Below are 15,533 nucleotides of genomic sequence, written 5' to 3' on the forward strand. Positions count from 1 at the left end.
GCGAGAATAAAGGAAGAAAAACACCCTTGTCACACAAGTTATGTGCTTTCAAATGCTTGATATTGAGACCCCAAAATCTAATTCTGAGGTCTCGAAATCAAACTCAAATAATTAATGAGAAGTTACTTCTTTCTCAAAAACTACGTTACTTCAGAGGGAGCTGTTTCTCACAATGTTTTATACATATGTACTATCAAAAGCTCAACATTGTTGGTAAGCAAGTAAGTTTTTATGCTGACAATTATTTTGAGTGATTACCATCAGTGTACAGTGCCTTTTAGTAAAAACACTTCAAATTGATTGATGCTTTGTCTAGGATTTTGAGCATGTTTTTTTGGCATTTGGAATCAAAGAAGCAGCAGATATGTAGTCTTTTAATGAAAATAATAGTAACAAATAATTCTTGTATAAAGCTCATTCCATCTATGACATGTATGGCAAGACCCCATTAGGCTTTACAGGCATGAAACTAGTTTAAACAGGATAAAAGTGTTCAACTTCACATTATACAAAAATGGTGAAAGCATGACTAAAAGTTCACAAGATAAAGTGAAACCACTGAGAAGTGTTTGAAAATTCACATGCTACATGTAAGCAGATGGGTTTTAAGTGAACTCTTGAACAGATCTAGTCTTGACTTTTGACACTATTACAGATGGAAACTTTCTCTGCAGGATTGGTACTTGTTAGCTGTTCCAACCTACCGTCGGAACAGGTGTTGTTTCTGTCGAGATTTTAATTTTTTTTCTTATTCTTTGTTTCCGCCTTAAACCCATAGCAATTTAAACCTAATCTACTAGACCATAACTTCAAAACAGTGAAATCATATACCAAATTAAAGCTTAGAACATAAGCTTTACTGTAAATGTAAGCAAAATTAAAAATCTTAATTAATTAGCCACGTAATCTTCATTTGAATATAACTGGATGCAGTCGCTTCCATGTTATTGTTAAATATTATCTTTGGTAAATGCCATACAGTATGTACCTTTTATGAGTTGTGACTTCTTGAGATGAGTCTACTCATCTAGGTTACTGTTACCCCATGTCGACCTCTACTTCCGGGTCAACCGGAAGTGGCACCATAACTCAAGACTAGTGCTGGGCGAATAGTGAAATTTTGTTATTCGGATACCGCTGGCCAACTATCCGAAATTAACCGGATATTCAAATAGTTTTTTTTGCCGCTAGAGGGCGCTATTTAAAAAAAAACATTGTTTGTGAATGAGATCTTCTGGGCGGATTGATATTAGTTTTAGACAGTGTCACTCAGTTCATTCATAAAAATGACCGGATCTAATTTAAAGATGGCGATTTGCTTTTTCTTTTGATCATGGATGACTCTACGTGAAGGAAAACTTTTGTAATCTTTGAACAAATTACGTCAGAAATGTCATTGTTTTAACTCTTCACGGAGGTGAGCATAGTTAAATACTTAATTTATGCTGTTTTATGCTGTCTTAATAGAAGTTTCATTAGGATTCAGACAAAACAATCATGTCAGTTGTCGCCCGACGTCCGCGGATATTCGGATATTAAAGAATATCCGGTTACTTGGTTGTAATTACAGAACTATCCGGTTTATAAATAGCTATTCGCGCCCTATGCGGATATCCAGTTAAGAAAAAAAAGGCATTCGCGGTTACGGATAGGAAAACCTATTTGCCATTAATCGGATATTCGAATAATTCGCCCAGGCCTACTCAAGACACTATTCAACATGTTCAAACGTGTTTTCAGTTATAGACTCCTTGGTCATTTTAGCACATAATCCAAGCAAAAGAACACGGAATAGCTTTGTGTTTGTTCACAAACACCTAATGTCTAGTTTTAAACTTGATTTTCCATTGTAGCTTTTTAGATTGAAATAATTTGTCACTAATAAGTGAATTGGCAATGTTCACATGGTTGTTTTAACCCTTAAGCACGCACGCCGTACACTCCTCAGTGCGCCATGAAAATTCAATTGATTTCCGGCCGTATCCAGAAATTGTCGGATAACTGTTGGTGTGATTACTTTCTTGTGTTACAAGTTGAGTTTATTTTGTAGAGGATGAAATTATCTTTTGAATGATTTTCACAGTTGCTTTTTTTGACTCACTTAATTCACCTACATGTACACATGGGTTGTTTGATAGTGAAATGACTTTTGACCTTTGAACCTTACGTCATTATTTCTTATGTGGACCATGTGCTATTTGTCATCTTGAGATCGCGCTCTACATGTATCTACGGCTGTTTGCTGCGTTGTAATCGCCTCGGGGCGGTATGTGTGCTTCAGGGTTAAACGAATGTTTTAAAGGAACATTACAGAATTGATTAGAAAAAAAAACTTGTCTAAGATCACATTCCTTGAAATACTATTGTCCGAATCGTCATACATGTACTTGATGAGAACTACATAAAACTTATATCCTTTTGGAGTTAATCACTCAGTGAGCATTTTGTTTTAAATCAATTCATGCAAAATGTTTAATCGGTTGTTCTTTATTTTCTCGTGACATAGATGGCTGATCCATCTCAAACTTCTACAGGTTTGTCAGTTTATGTATACGGTGGATTACATGAAGTGCTTACACTGCTAGCAACTGTTTTGTCAGCAAAAACCAGTTCTGCAATGTTCCTTTAAGTATATATGCAACTGGTATGATCGTAAATGCAAGTTTCTATTGACAGCAGGGCTTGGGATACGGGCTATGGTTCTGTCAATGATGGGGTCAAGCTTATGCAATGACAAGCATTTTTAGCAATATTGTATATTAAGACAGGCAACTTATTTAAAATATAGGCCTTCCTGCTTGTAGTTAATCATTTTTGGGCTGGGACACTATCGTAATTTGTGTGTGGGGTTGGGGGGTGTACATTGGAAATGTCTTGTACCTGCCTTGCTCCTGCCGCTACACAACCCCCAACCCTGCGCCTCCAGGTAACTACTGATTGACATACAGCAATGCAGTTTGCTCTCTGTCTGCTTTCAGCAAGTATAAAATAAGTTTATTATTAAAACATAGTGAATTATTAATCTACTTTTCTATGCAGGACAAACCTCCTTCACCATTGATTGACTTATATGAAGCTAAGTCAGCAGAACGTAAGATGCCTGTAGCCATTCATCAGGATGCACATATTGATGAAGATGTCTTACACATGGAACCTCATATCAAACCCAGACCAAGGTACATACATATTGGTCATATTGATAAAGACCAAAGAAATGTAACAATAACATACACAATGCTATTGATTGTTCAGTTGTCTTGTGAACACGCCCAGCTTGCTGTTGAAATAGAGTATTGATACTGTGTGGTGCATTTATTTCAAAATCAACCCATGAGAAAGCTGAACTTTGCCATCCAGCTGAAGTGGAAACATGCACAAATTGCCTAAGTAGACCAGAGTGTGAATATTTATTCATAAATACCGGGACAGTTTATTCATACTGATTGGTCGCGAGGACATCACGTGGACATAAATAAACTTGTGATATAAATACAGTAAAACCGCGCAAGCTTTAGAACAAGTGTTGTTAATTTATGCGCAACACAATCAATACATACTGGTACCTAATGAAACATCTATTGACGCTGGCGCGCGTACGCACAACTGTTGAGCGTCAATGCAGTTTTTACCCTTATGAAAACGCAGCCTGATAACATCAGCACTAATTTATACATTTTCTGACATTACTACTCTTTTATGAAAAATGGGCATTTACGAATGGTACTTAAAGAGTTGTTACTTGGTCTTAAACAGCTGTTTAAGAACAAGTCACTAATCTTTTAATCCCTCATAAAAGCCATGCCTGTGAAAAGCTTGTGCAGTGAACTGGTAATGACCAATGCTACACAGAAGTACACTGCTATTGTGCGCACCAGCAACATACTGGTTACAAGAAATCGTGTAATCATGCAGTCTCAACATTATTCCAACATGGTCTTTAAAGGTCCTAACAACTCTCTTCTGATAATAATAATGATAATGATAATGATAATGATAATGATAATGATAATGATAATGGTAATGGTAATGGTAATGATAATGATAATGATAATGATAATGGTAATGGTAATGGCAATGGCAATGGCAATGGCAATGGCAATGGCAATGGCAATGGCAATGGCAATGGCAATGGCAATGGCAATGGCAATGGCAATGGCAATGGCAATGGCAATGGCAATGGCAATGGCAATGGCAATGGCAATGGCAATGGCAATGGCAATGCCAATGCCAATGCCAATGCCAATGATAAGACATTTGTCAAGAGCCTAATGCAAAAGCCTTATCACCCATAATATAGTCAACACTTTGATTTTATTGGCATTTTTCCCGACTCACTAAAACACTGCCATTGTTACACCAGTTTTTTAAAAGCCCTTGCTCGACATCAGTTTACTTGCTAACTACCATCTAGTGTCCAATCTACCTTTTCTTTCTAAAAAGTCATTGAGAAGGTTGTGATATCCCACATCACTGCACACATGGATGATCATACTCTATGGAAATCAAACCAATCTGCAAAAAGGTCTGGTCACAGTACTGAGACTGTACTTCATTCGATAAACAATTATACAATATTGGCACTTTGTGACAACAAAGGTGTCTCTCTCGTTCTCCTTGATTTTAGCACTGCTTTTGACACTGTCAACCACCAGATTCTCTTACAGAGGCTTAGTAAAGTTAATTGGTCTTTTGAAAAACGAAATTTCCTGGTTTAGTAGCTACCTTGACCAACAGATCTTGCAGAGTTTCTACCAATGGAGAATTATCACAAATTCAATCACTTGTATATGGAGTGCCACAAAGGTCCATTAGCATTTAAAATCTTAATAAGACCTGTTATCTTGAAAACAAAAAACAAATTGAAACAAAATGTTCGTCCTAAACTTTCTTGGGGCCCTAAAGCGGGGCCCCAGACCCCACATGACTTCCTGATGTGTCTCCTCCATGAACAATTTCAAGACAGATTGGTCGCCACCCATGCGGACAAAAGTATAGTGACATTTGTAATGTTGAATGGCAGAATAGTCCAAAAATAAAACCAATGCTATTTATTGAGTTTGTACTGGATAATAACTTTAATATCAGTGGGATCTGTGAAGCATGGCTGAGTGAAGATGATAATGCAGTCTTATTCTTATTCTTATTCTTTATTTGGCCAATCAACAATTACAAATACAAGCAGACAGTATGTCAAATAGATAATTATAAGTACATGTTCAAAAGTAAATACAAAGCAAGAAAAACAATAAGGGCACAGGAAATTATAAAACAACCCTAATGTGATGGCCAGGATCAACAAAAGTATAATTAAACACTGTAGCTCGAAAGCCTGTTAACTTGCACCCAAATGGATATGTACACTCAAGCAATACTTAGATTGACTAGACATGGCAGGGGGGTTGGAATTTAAGCTTCAAATTTAAAGCTTCAAGTAAGTCTTGTAAGACATTTGAACTTTAAGAATTGAATGTCTTGATGGATTTGTCAACCAAATTGCTGTTATGTACCACCCCACCATCAGGTTATGGAAGTCTCAGAAATATGTTTGTTGAATTTTCAAACTTCTTGACAAGATCTTTTCCATGTTTACCAACCAATGCTTGATTGCATTTGTTTATTATAAGAGTACTGATCTCTGTTTTTTGGATCTTGCCATAGTAATTGTCATGTCTGATAATTTAACAATTATATGTGCACGTTAATACATCAAAGCTCTCGCTCACTAAGAATGTCAAAACATCTGGGTTGTTAATATAAGGCCCCAACTCACAAGCTATCAAAATGGCACAGCACAGACAAAGCACAGATCGAGCTAGCTTGAAAGGCAGTGACAGAAAATAGTTATAGTAAGAGCTTGGGTGCTTGTCACCTGTCAAACACTAGGTGTTCAGGAACGCATAAGATTCGAGTTTCACAAAAGAAAATATGTATTTTTGAAAACTGCACCATTAGGGTGTTAGCATGTGTCATATTTCATAATGTGGTTTTAACAGGACCACAACCTGACACGGATACATGTTTCAGTTTGACTGCACATTTATTTGTGTACATAAACAAAAGTAGTTGACATCATGATGACCTCACTGTGATGTGACCTCAAAGTGTAGATGTAACACATAACCCTGCTTTAATAATGTTTCAGCTCATTCGCAAGAGGATGTCATTAGAAAAGTACGTCCAATTTTGATTGTGACACGTCCCGACATATAAGTATGCAAAGTTTCAGCTTGATTGCGCATTCTTCCTGTAAATTTTAGTCTTTGAAAATGAACACTAGACCATGAGCATACTTCCAGGTATTATCTTTAGTGCGTAATCAGTTGAAAATTGACATGCACGAACCTTTTTTGTTGAAACTGATGACACTTTATCAGCTTCAAAGATTGATCCAGATTGAAACATAATGATTTACCCCATATGACAATCTAAGCATACTGATTGAATCGTTGAGTTGGAATGCTAATTTTATTTGTATGGCAAAAGATAATTAATGTTAATGAAAATATTACTACTTACAGACATTCTGCTTTGTTTAATTTGTCTTTTCTCCAATCAGACTGGTCTCATTATCTGAAGATATTTTACTAAGGCTAGGAGCTGCAAGTTGCCTGACTTTAATCACAGTGCTGAATCTACATGGCAATGGATTAACTAAATTAAAGAGCTTGGCTATGCTAACATCACTGCAGAAACTCATTGTCAGTTTCAATGAACTGTCCAAGTTGGAGGATCTTGCACATATGGTAAACCTACAAATTACATGTTAACGTTTATCTGGATGTCAATATTAAAATTAATAACCTAGTTAATTACTAAAAGCCCCATCACACCAAAGTTGTTCTCGCTACGTTCTGCAAAATGTATCCGAACGGGCTTAAACTGTGTAATTTGAGTGGACGTAGTAGCAACTTTTTATGGTATGTTTATGAATTTCAGAATTTCATAAACAGGCTCGGACTAGTTTGATTGAGAATGGTTCTCCAGAACTTTGGGCTCGCTCAAAATTTCCAGGCGACCATTCCTTCATGCAATTAGTCTGAGTGGCAATGTACTCGAAATGAGATAATGAACTACAAACGGAATCGCCGGATGTGGTGTGGTCAAGCGTCAATTGGATACTGTAGAAGTATCCTGCTGTCGTGTGCCACAGACCGGGTCAGTTTGTAGTTCGTTTATCCTGTTCACAGACAGACTCAACTCTTATTCTCATACATAAATTTTACCAGATTTAAAAGTAACTGTAGTAGTATTATAGACGATATCTAGCCAAAGCCTGTGCGACCATTGTCTTTTTAACTTTCAGCAAATTAATTGTCTTCGTCAGTTTTTTCCACACATTCCTTGACAGGACAGTATGACAAAATTATGTAGAATTAACTTATGACATAGAAAGTAAGTACTGAAATTCTGTCCCCAAACCATGCCACTATACATGTAACACATTTAAGGGACCCTAACAGTTTCTGCATCTTGCCGTCTTCTCACACTTAACTCACGTTAATTTCTGCACAGTTTTTAGGATTCAATTGCCGATTGGTAGTAAATATTTATGGATTGTGTTCTATACATTGTTATGTCATGCTGTCCTGAAACAGAAATTATGTAAATTGTTGAGAAGGACACCTAATTCAAATAAATAGTCAAAAAGACAAAGATTTTTAAATAAATTCTTGTACAAAACACTGTCCTACCGCGACCTAGCAAAGGCGGCACAGCCACCGACAGCTTGCAGCACTTGTGTGCGGGCTAAAATGGAACAGTCTATTCTAGCCAGACCACAACCCATTTTATATTTTTTAGGACATGTTCTAAGACATGTTTTGAGAACTAGTTTGGTGTCACTAAAGCTTAAAATGAAGTTTTTTAATCTCCAAAATTGGAGCCTGGGCATTTTCTGCACACTTCCTGCCTGCAGGTGCCAAATGCCAGATAAGTTGGTTGGAGGCTTGAAATAATGTGTCCAAGTTTTCCTGATGTTCAGTTTTAACAGTTCAGGTATATAACAAACATGTTTGTACACATCATATGCTTACCAGTCTGTACAACATTTCAAGAAGCACTTTTTACTGGTTAGCCTAAGTTTTATCACCCTCTTATTTTTGTCCATTACTCAGCAGGCCTGATAATTCACAGAGGCAACGGAGGCGATTACCTCCGTTGCCCGATGCCATTGCCTTGGTGCCCTTGAAATGCTCCAGTAGCAATTTACAATTTCCTCATAGGGTGCCCTTTGCCAGAGAGAAAATGCCTTGGTGCCCTTGCCCTTTCAAAAACGAAGCATACAGGCCTGACTCAGTTACTACTTCAGAATGTTTTCTTTTATGTCATATTAAAGTAGTTTTTAGTAAGAATTATAGAACAACTTCTTCAGTCTTTTGGGGATGAAAAAGATGCCTGTGAAAGACACAACACTTTGTACAAAAGAAGGTCATTTTGACTCAATTGAAGTGCAGATTTAGCCTTCGTTTTGAGATGTCTTGTTCCAGAGCTTTTTAAAAAAGATTTTTCAATGAAATGTATAAAACAACCTGACATGGTTCATTGTACCAATGTCTGTTGGCCACTTCTGGGTCTATTTTGTAACCAAAATTAAGTATTAGAGTAACTGTTAAGTTATTGAGACTATCCAGTATTTAGCAGTGAGGTTGCTGTGAAGTGCTGAAATGTACATTAATAATTCTGTTTTATTTAAATTAATACATAGCAATTGATTCAATTTCTGATTAGGCAAGTCTGGAGTACATTGATGCAAGTTTCAACAAGTTGTACACGCTGGATGCTTTCAGAGTATGTATTTTTTTTTTTACAATTATTAAATAAAGTTGGCAACATAATTTTCTCATTTTTTTTTCTGACCTTATAGAACTAAAATGAAAGGCAAATAGTTTAAACTGTACAAGGTGCCATATAAATCAATAGACCCCTTTGCATAACCCAAAACAATACATATACGCCGAGTTGAAGCGCATGACTTTATGCACAAAGAACAGCGAACCTCCAATGATCTGTCTCCTTGAGAGTGCGATGTCATATGCAAGGGGTTTAAAGACTGAAAAATAGCTTTATGCAATTTACAATTATTTATACTTCTTGTTATCTCATGGTGTGCTTGCAAAGGCTATGGAATAACACCGCTTTTTAGTCTTGAAAGCACAACTTACACTTCATCCGGGGCACTCAATCTCTGTATATTTCTGGACATGTGTTATCATTTGTTATAACAGGGCATGAGTAAACTAAAGACTCTTGATCTGAGCTGGAATGAGTTGAGCAATACAAAAGATGATTTATCTATTCTACGTAAACATGCACCAGGATTAGTGTGTTTAGACTTGAGATACAACAGCTGGCAGAAGGTGAGTAACCTGAACATCAAATACTCCATTAACCCTTTAGCACGCATGCAACATTAAACATAACGCCGTACGCTCCTCAGTGCGCCATGAAAATTCAATCGATTTTTTGCCGTATCCAGAAATCATCGGATAACTGTCCGTGTGTGATTATTTTCTTGTGTTACATGTTGAGTTTATTTTGTGGAGGATGAAATTATCTTTTGAATGATTTTCACAGTTGCTTTGTTTGACTCACTAAATTCAAGCTTTCAGGTTGGAAACATAAGAGAGATCAAAACAAAATTAAAAACATTGTTTGTGTATCAAGTACAGGTTTGTTTACGTGGAAAGTTGTGCACACAAGTTTCTCAACTTTACTGTTGACCGACATAAAAACAAAGCTGTGAAAAGTGGTTGAAAATAATCACAACATACCTTCAGAAATGAAAATGACACAGATACAAATACCTTCTGTACTTAAAATCTTTTGTAAAATCCTTTCAAATCGCGGTATTCCATGTGTAAAAACACTAAAAAGTTTGACGTGAAACAAGCGGGAGACTGCCGTTACTGTGTACATGCACTCGTAGTACGTGGTACATCCTCTATATGGTCCTGCTACACAGAGAAAATGTACGGCTTTACACAGAGAAAAAGCACCCACTCATACATGTACATGTGTTGTTTGATTGTGAAAGGACTTTCGACCTTTGAACCTTATGTCATTTTTTCTTCTGTGGACCATGTGCTATTTTTAGACTGTTGTCATCTTGAGATCGCACTCTATCTGCGGCTGTTTGCTGCATTATAATAGCATGTTTATAACTCAAATTACACCATGTCAATCTGCGCGGCAAGTGTGGGCGGTATGTGCGGTAATACGCAGGGCGCCTCCGGGTGGTATGTGGGCTAAAGGGTTAATCACACTAATCTGTGAACCATTTGGTTTCTTTGTTGCAATTATTTACAAACCTGTACTGACTGTCATGAGTGAACTGATTTTATGATTGTTGTTATCCGTACAGTCATAAACAAATTGGTTGATGGACTGTAGGTATAAACATTGTACATGTATGAAGCAAAGGATACATCTTAAAGACACTGGACACTTTTGGTAGTTGTCAAAGACCAGTCTTCTCACTTGGTGTTTCTCAACATAGCATAAAAAAACAAACCGGGTAAAACTTGAACTCAATTGGCTATCGAAAGTGCTAGATAGTAATGGAAGAAAACACCATTGACACACAAGGTTGTGTGCTTTTAGATGCTTGATTTTGGGACCTCAAAATCTAATTCTGAGGTCTCGAAATCAGAGTCAAGTATTTCAGTGGAAAATGATTTCTTCCTCGAAAACTACATTACTTCAGAGGGAGTTGTTTCTAACAATGTTTTATACTATCAACAGCTCTCCATAAGCACAGAATACAGATTAATCAAAATGAACAGTTTGACAATAGTAATAAAATGACGGTTTAACAAAAGGATTTGTAACTTTGATTTGAATTGAGCAGCCTGATGGTTTAAGACTGCGTACCATAGGGAGACTGAAATCCTTATCAATGCTAGATGGCCAAGCAGTGACTGAGAGTGAAGCAACTGCAGCTTTACGTATGGCAGCTGGATCTCGTATATCTCAAGTATCATTACTAGCTCATACCAGGACTGATGTAGTTCAGCCAAGAAGCTTAAGTCTTGCATCATGTGCACAGCTGCTTACACTCATTAGTCGCAATAAACCAGACCGATTGAGTGAGAATGACAGCAACTGGTATAGCAAGGTATGTAGGATTACTAGAAAGCTATCTTTAGATTCTAAACAATTAAAATGTTTTTTAATTCATCTGGGAGCAGACATGTTTGAGATACTATTGAGGAACAGGGTATTTTTAACCAGCAAGTAGTCTGCTGTAATAACATTCTCGTTGTTACACAATAAGGAATGTGTCTTGCACTACAAGAGGCAAATTCAGTAAGGTCCTGTCTTAAGCTCAACCTGATTGGCTGTAGGAGTGGAGCATAACTCATTAACGAAAGCACATATGACAGTGGCGTTTGCACCATTGAGTTTCTCCTGAGGAGATTTTTAATTTGATGTCAAGTTGGAAATTATTTGGAAAAAAGGAATTTTTGCTGTACAAAACACATGTATATGCGGTATATGCGGTGTATGCAGACTATCGTAGGACAAAAGTTGTGAACGCCGGCAATACGCTAAGCATTCAGTACGGAAACGTTATATATTGTGGTTACTAATACGGTTTGCATACTGGAGCTTAATTGGTCATCGGAGTTGCAAGAAAATGATAAAAGACAAAACACCCTTGTTGGACGAATTTGTGTGCTTTTAGAAAGGAATAAGAGTCTTTTATTATTTGAGTGAGAAATTAAATTGCCCCTTTCTCAATAACTACGTTACTTCAGAGGGAGTTGTTTCCCACAATATTTTATACTATCCACAGCTCTCCAATGCTTGTTACCGAGTCAGTTTTTAAGTTAATATTTGTTTTGAGTAATTACCAAACATGTACCTTCCCTTTAAGGTTTGACAAGGCCTTAAGTTACATGTATAATATTTTAATAACGTCCTTTTCAATGACTTGTTTTGTGACAAATATGTGTAGATGTAAGCTTTCATATGTGCGTAAAGACAGTGATGTCACATCACATGATTCAGGACAAGTATTTGGACTAAGGAGGTTTGGCCTGTTTGCATGGTAATGATGTGGTCGTTCAGATTCAATATCATGTGAGCTGTGTTTGTTGTGAAATAAATCAGTAATAGTACATGTATACATACATGAGTTGTTATGACTTGAATGCAGGTGACTACACTCTACCTGGATGGACAACACCTCAGTAAACTATCTAACCTAGAGAGATTAGAGAACTTACGCTGGGCTTCATTCAGTGATAATGACTTGACAAAGATTGAAGGGTTGGACCAATGTAGTCAACTTGAGGAACTGTCTCTGCAAGATAACTGCATTTATAAGCTAGAAGGTTGGTTTGTGCTCTTATTTTCCTACAATTTATTATAAATTGCTCACCATTGGTTTGTGGGACTTGAACATGCATTGGTCGATTTGACCGTCAACAATTATTTGAAATGTGAAATTGCTAGAAGTAAGAAAAGTTATTAACTTTTGAAAACAAAATTCATTAAGGATTAGTGAAGATAAGTTGAAAACAAAATTAACTGATTGATGACGCCCAAAATGTTGATGGTGCAGCAGTCAGCTATGAGTATCCATTATATCAATGCATACTGCACACAGTGTGCTTATCATACATTTGTGCGGCGAGTACAGTACTTGTATTGTACCCTATTCACTGGACACATATTTTGTCAATATCCATGTAACTTTTTCCTTGTTCAACTCTTAAATTATTAAAAATTTACCCTTTCAGTTTCCCTTTTCATGGTTTGTCACTTTATAAATATGACGAGGCTCGAGATCTGACCCCCGTTCGACTGCCAAAGGTTGGGACAAAATTAAGTTTCTTAAAATGTAAAATAAATTTGTTTTGTAAAAAAATCAGAAATGCAAAATGTGTTAATTTGTTTGTAAAGATATAAACACATATTTTCTATAAAATGTTATGCATTTTGACCTTGGTTCAAAGTTCGTTTTGTCACGCAAACACTTTACAATGAATTTGTGTCACCTGAAAATGGTGTTTAAAAAGCATGTTGTGACTTCAAAATGGGATATATATCAAGTTTTAATATCAAAACAAAATCATAAACTACAGAAATGTTTACCCTAGAAATGACATATTACAATATTTGTTAAAGTTATTTTCACCCCTTTCACACTTTTGTCAGTTAAAATGGGGGTTAGATCTGTATTGTAAACTTGCAGTTAAAGGTTGTATAGGCTTTAACTGGCACCAGCACATTATCCTTGAAGTCATTGGTTCAAATCCCATTCTAGTCACACTTTGTTTGCTCAACCCCAACTAATGCTCAAAAAATTATGAGTTAATGTCTGTTAAAGTGTTTGAACTGTTTCATAGAGAAGCGTAATTTATTTCACTTTATGTTTGGTTCCCCGTCCTGCAATCTATTACCATGGTATAACAAAACAATTGTTGCACACTGTGATGGAATCTATGGGATTTGTACATCCAATGGTGCAAATGGAATCCGAGGAACAGCACATGTTTGAATGCAGAATAATTGTACAATGTATATTCCTTTCAGGTATTGGTAAACTGAGCAAGTTGCACACTCTGAACCTAAGTTGTAATAACATCAGCTCTATAGAAGCATCAGGGTTGGAAAGATTGACTCAGCTACAATGTCTGGCACTCAGTAATAACAGGATTTCATCTCTGACTGGTATTGCACAAGTCTTGTCACTGCTGGAGTTGTACATTGGTAATAATTACATCAAGAACATGAGAGAGGTCTTCAATCTGAAGGTATTTAGCATTCTTTGCATTCAATTCAAATTTCAGACATTTAGAACAAATCAAGTTGACTAGTGAGGAGAGTTGATGTGTGGGTGAGGGCCCATTTTCATCATGCTATTCAGCAGTAGATAAGCTGAACCCTGAGTGGATGTTTTCATCTTGCCTATTGTATCGAGAGAAATGTTTGTCAGGACATACATGTAAGGCTCGGCACTTTGGTTTCCAAACCATGATTCAAGTTAGAAGTGACATTTGGACTCGTACCTTGGGTTGGTATTGCCATTAAGGAACATAACATTGAGATTGTTAGGGATTAACCCTTTAGCACGCTTACCGCCCGGAGGCGTATGGCGTTATGTTTAAATATTGCGTGCGTGCTAAAGGGTTAACTTGTTCATTCATTCATTTATTTATTCTTTTTTTTTGTATTGGTCATTGATTTTAAACAACATGAAATTCTTCATCCTGCAGGGTGCAAAAACTGACTGAAGTAAATTAAAAAATACCTGCACAAGTACATTAACAAAAAATTGATGGAACTGATGCCAACTAATCAAACTAATAACAAACATAGAAATACTAAAACTGGAAGCAAAACTGTTACAAATTGGGCCCTGTGTAACATCTGACAATAACGCTAGTTCTTCGATTTTGTTTGTAACCTTTTAGTGTATTTACTGGGCCTAAAAATTAAATAAATAACAAATTATATTGTTATTGTGAAGTTTGATGGTCGAGAACCAATCACGTGCCGTGCAACAAATACGCTTGTTACATGGCTCAACGGGCTGGGTAACACTTGATCGTTCCCAGCGTTGGTCGATTTCCAGCGCTGTGTATGAAATAACCGTGGGTTCGAGAAATTGTTTCATGTTCGTCTGCTTATTACACAATGAATAGTCTGTCGTAATAATGTTTGAAGATGACAACAGAACTTCGAGAAGAGGAATAACAATTAAACAAAGGTATAACAAAACAATTGTTGCACGCTGTGACTGGGGTCCATTGGTTTTGTACACCCTCGAGGGAGTTCCTTGTACTTGTGGTAAAGTGTAAATTGGCGAGACAGGTAGAGACCTCACTACTAGGCTGAAAGATCATAAAGCACACGGCCGCAAAGGGTAATATGACAAATCTGCCATTGTCAAACACTCCACCGATTTAGACCATGTCGTAGATTGGGATTATTATTATTATTATTATTATTATTATTATTATTATTATTATTATTATTATTATTATTAATATTATTTATTCAGCCATTTCAACAATACATGACAATACAAAAAATACTTCCAGATGGGCTAGGAGAAATAAAAGCAAAATAACTACTGTGTCCATAGACCTGCCTCCCCACATCTGGTTGTAATACAAGTAATAAAGCGAGTAATAAAATATGTATAAAGCAATTCATGTACAAAAAGATAGGAAAGTTAACTATAAATAAAACATCAAAATTTGGCAACTGAAACAAAAAATAATATAAAGCATGGACTATTTGAAATAGAACCAGTTTTAGGAGTGAAAAATTTGAGAAACTTGCACAGTGTAAAAACAAACTAACAACAAACAAAAACAGAAACATTCCTAAACACTTAAATAGTGTAGTAGAATGCAAATTAAATTTAAGTGACCAAATCTATAAAGAGAAAAGAAAAGAAAATCCATCAAAAATAATATGTAAATAAATAATTTTGCATAGGTTGTCTAGATCCTGTTGTAAAACAGTTACATCATTAATAGATTTGATTGATCGATAGATTAATATGTCATCAGCAAATA

At 36.3% G+C, this 15,533-nt stretch overlaps 2 protein-coding genes across 3 annotated transcripts in view; both read left to right on the forward strand.

Annotated features, from left to right (window-relative positions):
• Positions 1 to 15,533, forward strand: part of LOC139944494 (cytoplasmic dynein 2 light intermediate chain 1-like) — a 416,808-nt gene that overhangs the window by 151,604 nt on the left and 249,671 nt on the right. The gene's annotated exons all lie outside the window — the stretch shown is intronic.
• The window catches only part of LOC139944427 (leucine-rich repeat-containing protein 9-like), an 86,759-nt gene that overhangs the window by 39,715 nt on the left and 31,511 nt on the right, over positions 1 to 15,533 (forward strand). For both annotated transcript variants that reach the window (XM_071941448.1, XM_071941456.1), the window contains 7 exons: positions 3,040 to 3,176; positions 6,557 to 6,743; positions 8,728 to 8,787; positions 9,225 to 9,356; positions 10,847 to 11,113; positions 12,158 to 12,335; positions 13,540 to 13,760. In XM_071941448.1, coding sequence (XP_071797549.1) covers positions 3,040 to 3,176; positions 6,557 to 6,743; positions 8,728 to 8,787; positions 9,225 to 9,356; positions 10,847 to 11,113; positions 12,158 to 12,335; positions 13,540 to 13,760 — 1,182 coding nt within the window. The remainder of the gene's footprint in view (positions 1 to 3,039; positions 3,177 to 6,556; positions 6,744 to 8,727; positions 8,788 to 9,224; positions 9,357 to 10,846; positions 11,114 to 12,157; positions 12,336 to 13,539; positions 13,761 to 15,533) is intronic.

This window comes from Asterias amurensis, chromosome 1 (assembly GCF_032118995.1).
Source record: "Asterias amurensis chromosome 1, ASM3211899v1".
Taxonomy (NCBI): domain Eukaryota; kingdom Metazoa; phylum Echinodermata; class Asteroidea; order Forcipulatida; family Asteriidae; genus Asterias; species Asterias amurensis.